A 13,716-nucleotide genomic window follows, 5' to 3' on the forward strand; every position below is an offset into this window, starting at 1 on the left:
AGACATATCAAACAAATGCACATGCTATCTAATGGTCTCCTAAAACACCATATAAAGTATGAGTGCCGACAAGCATATCAAAACAATGTACGGTGTTATCTAAATTCTTAAAACATTGAATCAAGTAAGAGTGTTGCAAAGAATATCAGAACAAGAGTCAATATTTTCTTTTTTTTTTTTATTACTATGGAAGTAAGATATAAAATCAGACAAACCATACTAATTTTTAAATTGTTATGTGACTAAGAGGGCCTGAAGGCGTATCAGAGACACATACAGTAATATAATCACATGAAAGTAAAATTTAAAATATTCACGTATAAAAATGAATTTGAAGAGAAAAGATGCTTACCAGTACGCGAAGCTAATCTGCTCGAGAGTATGAGATAGAGAGTGTGAGCTGTAGGCAACTAGAAAGCTCAAAAATTGGTATCAATCGAAAACATATCGAAGTACAATGTGCATTTTTTTTAATATAAATCTAGCGTATCGATCGATACTTTATCGATCGATAGAGTATCAAGTGATAAAGTATCAAAGGATAGACTATAGATTACAAAATATTCAAAAATACCTCGTATTTTACGATAATACTCGAATAATGACGAGTTATTTTTCCCCATTGGAAGGGTTCTGAGGGAAATCTGGGTACAAGTGTTTAATCATACATCCTCCACAAAATCCTTCTTCTCCCTTATTCACATGAGGAGTGTTGAGTACAGCATTCGGTTGGTCCTTAGGGAAGTCTCTAGCCAAATGGTCTCCATTGCACCTCAAACAAGGTCCAAGAGTTCTCTATTTCCTAGGCTGCTTTGAGCATATGGTCTTTGGGGATATGCTTTTGGTTTAGCCTCACCCTGATTAGCTATGAACATTAGTGTTCCCTAACTTAGAGTAAACCCTTCACTCTGAGTTACATTACCCATCATTGACTCTGAAGCGCTAGAGAATGAAACAACACTCTCTTGCTTATAGAATTCCATGGCCCTTGATGGATAAGGATCACTTGGATGGAAGTGTTTGTGGTTTTTCTCTTTGTAATACGTCTATATTGGTACTAGAGAATTCTCTTCCTAATACCGATCTAGATACACATACCTCACTACTACATGATCTTCTCTAGGTAGTGGTGGTTGATGGCCTAACACCGGTCTTGGTCTCTTTACTCCTAGTTGTGGGTTTGTTGGTCCTAATGCATACCTATGTAGTGGGGGTGCTAGTATTTTTTTTATATAACAAGGATTTACTGGGTATTGAGGGTTAAGCTAATAAGGCATTTTCCTAACTTGTCCTTGATTGTAGTAGCATTCCTCATTGGTATGGTTTATCCACTTGTTCTCAATGGCACATCACTTCTGCTTAGGACATGGTTGTGGAAACACAATGCACTGTTACGTCTATTCGTCTCCTCCACATGTCAAGCATCACCTTAATGGTGGTACTCTCTAATTTTGAATTTCCAACTTCTATCCCATTTTCCTCACAAGTTCCTCTGCAAGATGCAGTATTCATGGGGGTGTCTACTATTGTGGTGGAATTTTCATCGTATTTGATCCACTAGCTACAAAGACTGATATTTTTGGTAATCACATCCGCATCTTGTGACACTTCTCCATAAATCTAGCACTTTTTCACTAAGCAGAGAGCTTGTTTTGTGACCTCGTCTAGTGTCTTACACGTTTTCAAGTGCAAATCCTTCTTGAGGTGCTCATTCTTAAGCCCCTCAATGAACAACACTACTTGGTGATCTTCTTGAGTTTTTTCACTTGGTAGACATCTCTCAATGTATTGCTTGAATCACAAGGCGGTCTCTCAAACGTTTTCACCATCCTAAGATAGGAAACCCCTCTCTCATCAATACATCGGTCTTTGTTATGGATAACCTTAACTTGTTCTTGAAACTCAGGGTTTCCCAAGTCTTCACAAACATTACACTTATGATTGATGTCTACATAGATTCTTTCTCCCTTACCCTTACTTTAATGATAGTACAGTTGCATGGTCGAAGGAATTTCTGGTTTTTGTGAAGTACCCGCTTCCCTCTATGATAGCTCAATTTAGTGCTTTTGCAGCCATAAGGATAGTGAAAGCTTGTTCAGAAGAAATTCAAAGACCACCTCTTCTTGGACAATCGATAAGTGTTCTAGGTCAACCCAATTGACACTCTCTTCAGTAGATCCATGACTTACTTGATCCCTAGGCAGCAGTCTAGCACCTGAACGATACCAAGCTCTTGATCTCAAGGGCATGAACAATAAAGAAATTTCAAACCTGACCTGTTACCTAGAATTTTATGGATCCCTTGGAATTTTTTTAGTACTAAAATTCCTCTCGTGCATCAATATCCTTGCATGTACAAGATCCAACAAAAACTAGAATAGTGATGGAGTTATGTCATGCTGGCAGTTAATATATACACAATTTTAGCAAATCACAAAACTTCATGCTACTTAAATCTCAAGGCCCACTAATGCTCTACAGATCTCATTTCAAACGGTGGAACCAAAGTTTGCCAAAACATTTTGCTTCTTGCCTTTTGTGGAAGAAAATGATGATTTTGTCCTCCCTAGGGTCTTTTTTAGATAATTTTCACTTCAACTCTCTTAGAGGCATGCCCTACACTCCCAAAAACTCAATCCTCCAACAATCCCAAGGTTTAGACTATTTTGATGGTCTTTGGGGTCACTTAACCTTAGTCTACTCCCCAGCTAGAAATTGGCTTAACCTCATGCACTCAGACTTAATTCCAAATTTGACTCTATGGGTGTGTTCCTTGCCTTGAGATGTTCCTATGATGCAAGTGTTGACCCAAAATGCTTGAGATAGCATATAACCAAGAGAAAATTGCAATTTTTTCCTACTCTAGCTAGAAAAATTCCTAATTTCAATTCCAACTCAATTGATGTGATTCTTACCCTAAGATAGACCCTTGGTACAAAACTTTGCCAAAATTTTCATTTCTATCAAAAACTCAAGAAAAAATAGCAATTTTTGCCTTTAGTATTTCTTTTGACCACTTTTTTTAAACTTTGATCAATCTCAAAGTGTCCTGCCCTTCTTCGAGAGTGCATTTACCCATTTTTACCCCATTTGAACAAGTGATAAGATCACAAGCACAATTTTAACAAATTTTCAAGTCTAAAAACCAACTTTTGACTCTACACTCACTCCAGATGCCCAAATTCATTTTGGACTTTATGGATGGCCGTCTTAGACTGAAGTGAATTCATGATATCAACCTTGTAGACTTCTAAGTCCAAAGGTGAAAAGAGGAGAAAAAACACAACTTTCTCTAGGGTTCACCTTAGGAATGTACTTTTTGGACTTTTTCCAAATATATGGTCTTTACACCTCTTTTTTAGTCACAACTACTAACCTGTAGCTTGTTTTAGCCTTGTAGGTTGGAGTCAACAAGTGGTTAATCCTCTTGACATCCCCCCGATTGGCTCTTTCTCACCTTCTATAGATCAATTTGCAACAAAAATTCATTCATGTGTTTAAGCAAGCAATTTAAACACATTGGTCAAATATTAAACACAAATCTGCAAGAGAAAATTGTGATTTTCTCTCACATAAACTCATGACTTAATTTTTTAGAATGCAGGTTGTGGCTATGCACTCACACACTCTTGTGCAAGCATTTCATGCTCTAATTCACCAATTTTCAAAACTGCACTATCCTCGCTTGAGCTTTCACTACTTTAAACGAAAGATCTTTTCAACAACATGCAGGTCTAGAATGATGAGAGAACTTGTTGAATTTGTCCACTTACCCTACTCCTAAGACGAAAGAAATCAAATGAGAATAAGCTAAAAATACTCACCAAACAACTCCCTAACTAAACTCTGAATTTTTTTTTGTTTTCTTACGTTTTTCTTGCCTAGTGCAAGCTTTACCACTCTATCAGTCAACAAAGTCTTGCACTAAGCCCTAAACCTATCAAAAACACTTTAAACCCTAAGTAGCTAACACCCTTGCAGCGAGAAGCTCACCAATCACACAAAACAAAGACCAAGGAGACCCTGATCTCCTTTTCTAAAATATTTTATCTACTAATCTACCTAAGGAAACTCTATCGAACTCGAAAAACAATAATACTTTACAAAGTTTCCTTTTATACCCTAGCTCCAAGTTTTATGTACAAAGGCTAAATTTTCCACAATACTAACAACGATTACAACTTTGGCTCATAACATTAATGGCTTCAAAATTACAAAATGATAGTGGGTACAGGTTTTGGAAAAAATATTATAATCAATTAGGATTACAAAGATGAAAAAATTATTGGTACACAGTTGACTATCCTTGATGTTGGAATCTTCCAACAGGCCAAAAGACTGTGACAATGATGTATAGAGAAGGAAAATATGCAACAGCAAAATGTACTACCTTCTACATGTTTCACTGGAAAAGAAATTTTGCAGGCAAGTTGAGGTCAATCTCATTCTTCAAGTCCTCATGCACCTGTCATAGTGTGGCATTACCTAAATTTTAAGAACTATCACCAGGTCAAGTCCACACCGCACCTCAAGCATTTTCATCCGATTGTGCATGTCATCAGATACATCCTAGTCCGCAGCTACCAATTGACCATGCACTTGATGCCATATTATGTAGTGAAAGGAAGCTATGAATTTCTAAGAGGATATCATGCACTTACACACAGTAGATAAGCTAAGATAGCACCATGGTCCATCACTCTTGTTTATAACAACAAGAGTGATGGTCCACAGTGCTATCAAAATTGCAAAGAGAGAGAGAGAGGACTTGGCAATTGTTTGGACACCTTTGAGTGGAGTAAGGAATGACCAAAAGATATCATTTAGGCACTTTGCATTTCCATTCACCCATAACTTCTTTGCCAAGTACACTTTTGTTTCATGTTGAATTAAACAAGGCATAGCATCGACACCATTCTCACACCAAAGTGTGCCTCATCTTACAATTTTGGGCATTTAGAAAGTATTGCTAGTCCATGTGAGCACTATCAAACATGAGCAAGCCTCACAAGGCTTCTTCTTTATAATGATACATATACATAAGCTAAGATAGCACCATGGTCCATCACTCTTGTTCATAACAACAAGATTGTGACACTAGTACTACTAGTGTTTGAGAAAGGTTTGCCTCTACTTAGCCTAGAGCTATATGAAAATCTATACTAGTCAGTTTCAAATTAGGGTAAAGTAAAAGAAATCTGTAAAATATGGTAATAGTTTAAAAATCCTTCAAATTTGTAAAGTTTTACTAGTATTTCTACTTTGTCTAGTACTGCAAAGCTTAACCATTTCGTCCCTCCCGTCCCATAAGAAATCTCTCCTATGTGTTTCTTTGTTATAATCATAACCATGGCCACCAGTAGGTGAAGGGTTATGTAGGCATTCTATAACATTTTCTCTTGGCTCAAATTAATGATTAAGTTTTCTATATGTGCATTTTTAATCTTTTTCAAAGGAAAGTGACAAAGACATTTCTTCTGCGATCTTAATCAACTTTATTTTTTAAGAACAAGGTGAAAGGTCACGTTAGCATTCTAAAACAATGTAATGAAATGGATACTATATGGGAAGCTTGAATGAAAGGACCCTTTTACAAACAAAATTATCTAATAAGAATTCAATCAAACAATATTTCACATTAAATGTATTCCCTAACTCCTTTTTGTCACTAAAGTTTGTTTGAGCAAACCAAAAATGCGCCTCTAAGAGTCCTCTTTCATTTAATCATGAGTTGTCATGTGTATGTGTGCATTGTGTGTGTGCGCATTCTTGTTTTTTTTTTTTTGGTGGCAAAACTCACAATACCAATCAAACAAACGTGACGAACCATGACACCGTGTCACGAACATGACAACATCAAAGGGTCAAAGTTACCTCAACGAACATGAGAAGGAATGAGCCCACATCTTTAACCACAAGCTCATGCGACCCGCCTCCGGCGAGTCGCGCTCGCTCTTACCAATCGACTCAAGCACATCAACTTCTCAACTACCTGACTGACCACTCTCGCTCTCACTTTTTCTCACGACTCCTGTATCTTGCTTTGAGCCACATGGAGATCAGCCTAAGAATGGATCTCCATTATAGGATCAATAGATTATTCACCAAAATAGAGGCAATATAGATTTTGAGCCGGTTAGAAAATTGTAATGGTCCATTGAGAGCAGCGGCAGAAGGAAAACTTTCGCTTTGGAATGGGTAGAAAATATTACTAATACGTGGATTTGTGTATGTTTGAATTTTTTTTTTTGAAATGCTGCTCAGCTTAATATATATGCGAATGTGCTCTTAAATATTGTCTTTAAGCCATAAAATATTGTTTCTAATTTTTTAGCAATATGGTCGGCTGCTCCACTGTTCTCTCTCTCTCTCTCTCTCTCTCTCTCTCTCTCTCTCTCTCTCTCTCTCGCTCTCTCTCTCTCTCTCTCTCTCTCTCTCTCTCTCTCTCGCACATGTGCATGCTGCACACGGCCATTTATGTCTAGCTACTCTAGGTAGTCGACTCCTCATCAAGCCAGCAACGCATCTCTCTCTCTCTCTCTCTCTCTCTCTCTCTCTCTCTCTCTCTCTCTCTCTCTCTCTCTCTCTCTCCATGTCTCTCTCACACACGCACACACGACTCAGGAGTCAAGGAACTTTCTCTCTTTCTCTCCGGTTTGCCCCAAGTTTCAAAACCTATCAACAACTTTCAACCTTTGAGTGTTTGCTGCACGTGCACAACCTCGGAGTTCTCCCAACTTCCAAGGTAAGAGATTTTGAGTCAGACCCCAAAGAGAGACCAAGCCGTTGAGCATAGGCCTAAGGCTACGCACGATGGAGAGAGAGCAATCTGAGTGTGCACTGAGCATACTCATGCATGGAGAGAGTGGTGCCAACGTGAAGGAGTGTAAGTTATAATGGTCTCTCACCTCCCGTAGTCCATCCTCTTGTCCACCAATTCCATGCAAAATGCTTTAGCCTCCACGTGGCATGCCTGAATTCGGGCCTCGCTCACTCTTACCAATGGGCCAATACTATACAACCTCTCAATCTTACTCATGATCACACCTAGAAACACTCACACTATATCTCTCTTATGTCTTTATTCCCCCTTTCCAATGCATTTATGTATCTATGTTCACAATTGAGCATAGCGTTGTTAATATACGATGCCAAGTTGCACCCCTTGAAATAAACTTTTTACAAAAACTTTTTAAATCCATATATGAAAATTTTACACTTATTTGTAACTTTTGTAGGTTTTCTCACCTTCAAATTATAAAATTTAGACGTAGATCTCAAAATTTTAGTTGGATTACACTAAAGTTTACTAAACGGCTTTCCTCGAGCGCTGATTGCTAACGTTCATGAAAAAGGTGTTGAACAGAGCGGCAACTCTAGGTGGTACTCCATTTCAAGATTTGACGTCTTTTCCTAGTTGGCCACATGAGTAACTGCCTCTTGCAAACCTACTACGTGGCTTAGCATGAAACACTGATGCGTTATAGAGTAGTACAGATAGGCCTTTTTAAAATGTTAATATATCTTCTCTCTCTTCTCAAACAGATCTATCAGGTTACTTAGAAAACTCTCTCTCTCTCTCTCTCTCTCTCTCTCTCTCTCTTACACACACACACACACACACACAACAACAACAACAACAACAGCAACAACGAAAATTGTAACTACTATGATCTCGTGCCTCCCTGCTACCAATATCTGTATTCACCACATGGCGGTTGAGTTGCCACTTGGCTGCTTCATGCATGATGGCAAGAGAGAATTGTGGGGGGAGAGAGAGAGAGAGAGAGAGAGAGAACGATGTTGTACGTTAGCGTTCTCTATCACTGAGTTCTACATGGGTATCTAGTTTGCATCCTGCAACTGGAGTATTTATGTCCTCAAAATTCCTTGTCTATGATTTCTGCAATGAGCGGAACCATGTGAGAGAGAGAGAGAGAGAGAGAGAGGAGCTTGGGGAAACCCAATCCGCAATTGTTCATCAAAGTGTTCTGACTCTTCTATAGTGGAGGTGTGCGCAACATGCTATGATGAGGGAATAGATTTGATCAGACATAGCCGAGCTGAGACACAACCTCTCTCTCTCTCTCTCTTTTTTTATATTTTTTGGATAGAAAAAATGCACTAGTCTATGAGATGATAGAATGAGATCAACTGCATGACGAAACGAATCTAGTTTAATAAATCTTATACCGTATAAAATTCATTTGGCCAACACAAAGAAAATTGAACATAGTGCATACTTTGCAACTATATATAAGGACAGTCGGGCGACGAAACCTTTTGGAAAAATTCTAGTGGTCCTTCTCGATCTTTGCCAGGTCCAAGGCTCGTCACATGTTAGTTAAGAAAACACTCGCTTAAGCCACTTCATGATACTCCCAGTTGTCATTGTCGTCATCATCAACACAACCGACGTAGCCTGACTTGTTTTCCTCGCATCAGTCGTTCCGCTTGGAAGGAGCTGCGACTTGGATTGTCTAGGCTATGCTCGGCTGCTTGGCCCTTTCGCTTTGCAATATCATGTGGGGTTTCAAAGAAACGGCGGGCGACAGGCAATCTGCGATCATACTTGCATTGCCTGCATGAGGGCACATCGAAAGCGCTTCACTACAGAATCTGCAGGCTCATTCTCGCCCAAAAATATTTGCGTACTATAAGCACCTATGAACCACATATTCATGTTTGCGAATTGCAGAGAAGTGTCGTGAAGGGAGGTCGAGGAAGTCGTCGAAAAAGACGTGTTAGGGATAGACATCAGAAAGCGGACCTGCCTTGGGATGGGCGATGGTGTCGATGAAGATGAAGACGAATACGAAAGGGAGGAGGACACAGAAGATGACGAAGATGCACATGCCATTGCAGAAGCAACCATCGCCATAGCTGCAGCCATGTGTGTGCCCTCCTCGGTTGTAAGCTTGCCATTATAGGATGTCTTTGCTTCAAGCTCCCTACCGTCGCCAGCCCACATTTCAGATCATTGATTAACTTGTGAATCATCTCAAAATCTATGACCTTTGACTGTATGAAAATGAGATTGAGCGAGAGAGGGTCGCCCAGAAGATCAGGATGCATGAGCTAGGCCAGCATATATGCTACCATGTGCCATCCTTTCGACCTGAGTCCTTTGCACCTTATCCGGATTCCGATCCCTCTCTCTCTCTCTCTCTCTCTCTCTCTCTCTCTCTCGTAGTTATCTTTGCCTGCAAGCAGTTCTCTGCCGACATGAGGCAGCTAGCTACAGTCAGTGAGATCCCCCGCCCCCCCACGACTATTGAGCTTCCTGAGATGCTCGAACGTCGTAGTTTGGCTTTCCCACTCTCCCACGTCTACATGCGGCCGACTACAGGTACTTCGAGTTTCGCCCCTCCCTTTATTTTCCTGGAATGATGGAGAATCATGGACGCAACGTGAGAGAGAGAGAGAGAGAGAGAGAGAGAGAGACCCTTGCAGCCGACTACAGGCCCTCCTTTCGACCCTCCATTTCTCCTCCTAGAATGCACGGTGATTCATGGACTGCCAGGTGTGCAGGAGCAGGGGGAGAGAGAGAGAGAGAGAGAGAGAGACGTAACGTCTATGAGCTGAATCCTGTTCAAGAATACTGGAGAAGAATAGTCGGGGGAGCATAACAGGGCCGATGAAAGAGAAAAGAAGGGATATTGCCATGTGGCAGCCGGAATTCTTCTCTCCTTAATAGAGCAGTATAGATGTAAGTCAATCAAAGCAGTGCCAAAGCCTCGTTCCTTATAAGTTATTTCTGTTTCCCTACAGTATGTGTGCAAAGCTTGCCAAAAACATTTTAAAAAGTTTCAATTTTAGACCAAAAATTTGAAGCAAAAAACGCCCCCCGAAATACCCACCTAAAATCACTTAGAAGTCGTGAAATATTGTTAATTTTCTTTTCAAGGCAAGGTTGGAATCTAGTAGGGATTTTGCGATTTTAGCCGGTTCAAATATGTTTTATTGCAGACTACGTCAGAGAGAGAGAGAGAGAGAGAGAGAGAGAGAGAGAGAGAGAGAGAGAGGACTCACTCGGGAGCTAAAGAATCTACCCGTTCCATTGTGATAGGATTGGAATGGTACGCACATCAAAACGAATCTTTTCTAAAATAACAAGAGTAGAGTTCCCCTGTCCTACCTACGTACTTAAAATATACTAGTGGTATATTCGAAGAGTGAAAACTCAAATGGTAAGTCCCATTGTAAATAAATACTCAATTCAATCTAAAGGCTAGACTCTACCTTCATTTTAAGGATCTTGCTTCCCCCCAACCCCCAACGCACCCAAAACACAAGGTCAATTCAATGCTCAATCTCCAAAAATGCCATTACTAGTATTATAAAATTATCTGTACAACAAATTTCAGCCAATGGTTAAGCTCCAAATACACGAGCTGCCAATGACAGAGGTTCAATGGTATAAAAGAGATGCTTTGTAAGGGCACCCCCCTCTCTCCTCTCCAACCAGCTGCTAACTTCAACCTGTCTTCCCCACTCCAGTTGTCAACCCAAAGTTGTAAGAGAAAAGAGGATTGTACTTGTCATCACCAACATTCATAGGCAGCTGATCTACTGTCTTGAACCAAGTGCGGGGCAACTTCCCCTGAAAATCGTAGTCCCCAAACAACACATCTGCCACCCCCTGCCCTTCCGATCCAGGCAACCATGCAGCCACGAATGCATTCATCACAGACAGATATGGTTCCACCACCAATGGCCTCCCTGAAATCAACACGACTACACATTCCACTGCACCGCACACATTTTGCATTGTAACGATTCCATCTTGCGGTATGCTGAGATTGTCGTTGTCGCCAAACATTTCTGTATATGGTGGCTCTCCAATGACTACCACTGCATATGAGTAGCCACCGTTTGCGACAAAGCCAGGATCTGGAGACTCTAGATAATCAACCTGAGTTGAAGCACTCACAGTGTTCTTGATGCCATCGAGGATGGTAGTGCCTGAAATCAAAGAAAAATATGTCATTTAGACGCAAATGGCATGCCATCTTAGAGAACTTCCATGACCGTCAATAACACCACAACATGCATCAAAACAGTGCTGATAGTAGTAGCATATATAATCCAATGAGCTTACCCACTGTAACATTTCCACTGCTTCCTTGCCAAGTTATCGTCCACCCCCCACACTGCAAGCCTATGTCATTTGCATGCTTGCCTGCAACAAGTATCTTGGGAACATATTTGTTGAGAGGCAGTGCCGGGTTGCTCGAGTCTTTGCCATTTTTCAGAAGCACCAACGACTTCCTCACTGCTTCTCGAGCAAGGTTCCTGTGGTCTTGATTGCCCACCATTCCAAATAAGGTTCGGTCTGCCATGGGATGCTCAAAGAGACCGGATGCAAACTTCACTCGGAGAATCCTGCGCACGGCATCATTGATCCTATCTATGCTTATAAAACCAGAGCTGACTTGGTCAGTGACAAGGCCAATGAACTGTTGATAGTTGATTGGAACCATCACCTGAGAACAAAGCAAATAGTCAGAAACATATCATCGTAGGTGTCGAAATGTGCATGTCAACATGATAGGCTCATAAGACAAAGCCATGTGCTATCTTCCTACCATGTCCAAGCCTGCATTTAGAGCGACATATACGCTGTAGCTGTAGTTGGAACCTGGGGGAGTCGTAATCCGTTCGAGAGCTTCCCAATCAGATATAGTGAATCCCTACACAAAGGCAATGGTGCTCGCGGTTAAAAACTCCTATTCAAGAAGAAGCTCAGAAGAGCATACTAGGATCAAAAAATACCTGAAATCCCAACTTCTCCTTCAGCGTTGTCGTTATCAAAAACTCATTTGCACTCATCTTTACGCCATTCCAGCTTGAGTAGGAAATCATTATTGTTGACACACTAGCCGCAATAGCATTATAATAAGGGGGGAAGTGGATTCTTCGAAGCTCATTGAAAGAGACCTCGGTGTTGCTTTCATCGACGCCTCCGGTTGTTCCACCATCTCCAACATAGTGCTTTGCACAGGCGACCACATTTGACCTGAAACACCATCATGTGTACAACTCAAATGATCAGTTCATACTCGTGGCACATAGATAGGCAATGAGATACGAAGCAACAGCAGTGAATTTCTTACCCTCCTGCAACATAAGGAAGACCCTGGGGGTAGCCTTCAGGAGGCACTCCTTGAAGACCACTAACAATTTGAGTCATTTGCTGTACAAGCGCAGGATCTTCACTATAGCTTTCATAGCATCTACCCCAGCGCGGATCGCGAGATACCTAAAAGGGTGAACCCTAGCAATCAGCTTCTCATCTAAAGTACATAATGAAATTTTTCAGAAAAGCTAGAGGTAGTATACTCACAGCTATACAAGGTGCAAACACATAAGGAATACCCGTGCCTCGAACCTCCAATGCAGTTGCGACACCAATTCTTTGAACCAAGTTCGCGTCTCTGTAGACCGACACATATACTTCATAGAGTGAGCGACGGGCAATACAATTCTAATGGCGTCAAAAGTGCCACAGGAATACACCATTGGTGGAAGAGAGGATCCTCACCTTGTGGCTCCTAGACCAATGTTGTGAGGAAAGATAGTTGCACCATAGACATTGTTGTGTCCATGCACAGCATCAATGCCATAGATCATGGGAATGCCGAGGCGGGTCGACAAAGCGGCTGTCTGAAAATAATCTACCATGTCTGCCCAAGCACTAGGCGAGGCAAAGGGTGACGGAGCACTCCCACCCCCACTCAATATGCTCCCTATCAATCCACAAACCATTGACTACAATGGGACCTTCAAATAGCACTTAGAGACAGAAAAATGCATAGCCATCAAATGCAAATATATCTTCATGATTTTTCATTAATTCACCCATGAAACAGAACCAATAAGCACAAAAGAGTGTGTGTGTGTGTGTGTGTGTGTGTGTGAGAGAGAGAGAGAGAGAGAGAGAGAGAGAGAGAGAGAGATTAGTGTTTGATAATATACCTATGAAGTAGTTTTGCATAACAGACGGGTCTGCAACCGAGCGCTCAATCTGAGTCATCTGTCCAATCTTCTCTGCTAATGTCATGCGCGACAGCAGGTCGTCCACCCGGGACTCTATGGCCAAGGAGGGGTCCTTGTAAGGAAGAACATCGGCCGCACCACAGCCAAAAAGCAGAGACATCAAGCAAAAGAAAGTCCATGCAGAAAACGGCATCCTCTTCTTTGCAATCCACTTGGAGAAAGCCATGAAAACTTGGAGATGGGTTACCAGAAAGCTTGTCTATGAAGACTAGCAGAGAATGTGCATTGATGGGTCCTCACTTCTGTGTGTTGAGATAATGGAGATGGTGATTATGGTGATGATAAGGGCGATGAGAACGAGAAGAACAGTAGGGTTATAGAAGCAAACACGCACACGGCTTTCATTCAGCTGCGCTTCTTATTCTGCAATCTGCCTCGTAGAAACAGACGGATTTTTCCCCTTTTTTTTTTCAAAAAATGCACCGGTGGCAAAATTATCCTTAGTCAAAAATACGCTTAAAAACCATTTTCTCTTCATCGAAAATAATTTTCGAGGCCGCAAGCTCGCCAATGCTGAATTTTGAAGGCTGCAACGGCCTTCTTGCTCGTCTGGACCTTCGTACTAAATTTAGGTGGCAAATGAAATAAATGTCATATAAATTACTAAGCTTCTCTCGAAGGCTTCCGAAGACTTAAACTTGTTTGGGAGGGTGGACA

The 13,716-nt window shown here is 41.1% G+C and overlaps 1 protein-coding gene and 1 pseudogene across 1 annotated transcript; both read right to left on the reverse strand.

The window, feature by feature from the left end:
• Nucleotides 1-8,211: 8,211 nt before the first annotated feature.
• Nucleotides 8,212-9,304, reverse strand: LOC147457759 (uncharacterized; annotated as a pseudogene).
• A 1,011-nt stretch (nucleotides 9,305-10,315) lies between these two features.
• Nucleotides 10,316-13,469, reverse strand: LOC147457760 (uncharacterized). The gene is made up of 8 exons (XM_086512574.1): nucleotides 12,979-13,469; nucleotides 12,545-12,749; nucleotides 12,347-12,437; nucleotides 12,117-12,262; nucleotides 11,776-12,019; nucleotides 11,589-11,693; nucleotides 11,102-11,486; nucleotides 10,316-10,965 (listed from the first exon to the last, which is right to left on the reverse strand). Exons 1-8 carry the CDS (start codon nucleotides 13,223-13,225, stop codon nucleotides 10,478-10,480), a joined length of 1,911 nt encoding a protein of 636 aa, XP_086368700.1. The 5' UTR covers nucleotides 13,226-13,469; the 3' UTR covers nucleotides 10,316-10,477.
• Nucleotides 13,470-13,716: the final 247 nt, after the last annotated feature.

Source organism: Adiantum capillus-veneris, chromosome 5, assembly GCF_014529385.1.
Source record: "Adiantum capillus-veneris isolate H3 chromosome 5, ASM1452938v2, whole genome shotgun sequence".
Lineage (NCBI taxonomy): Eukaryota > Viridiplantae > Streptophyta > Polypodiopsida > Polypodiales > Pteridaceae > Adiantum > Adiantum capillus-veneris.

Coding starts and splice junctions, on each gene's coding strand:
- LOC147457760 (XM_086512574.1), bottom strand. CDS start 13,225: ATGGCTTTCTCCAAGTGGATTGCAAAGAAGAGGATGCCGTTTTCTGCA. Junction 12,438..12,544: donor ATTGGTCTAGGAGCCACAAG/GTGAGGATCCTC, acceptor GTCGGTCTACAG/AGACGCGAACTTGGTTCAAA. Junction 12,020..12,116: donor CTTCCTTATGTTGCAGGAGG/GTAAGAAATTCA, acceptor ATGGTGTTTCAG/GTCAAATGTGGTCGCCTGTG.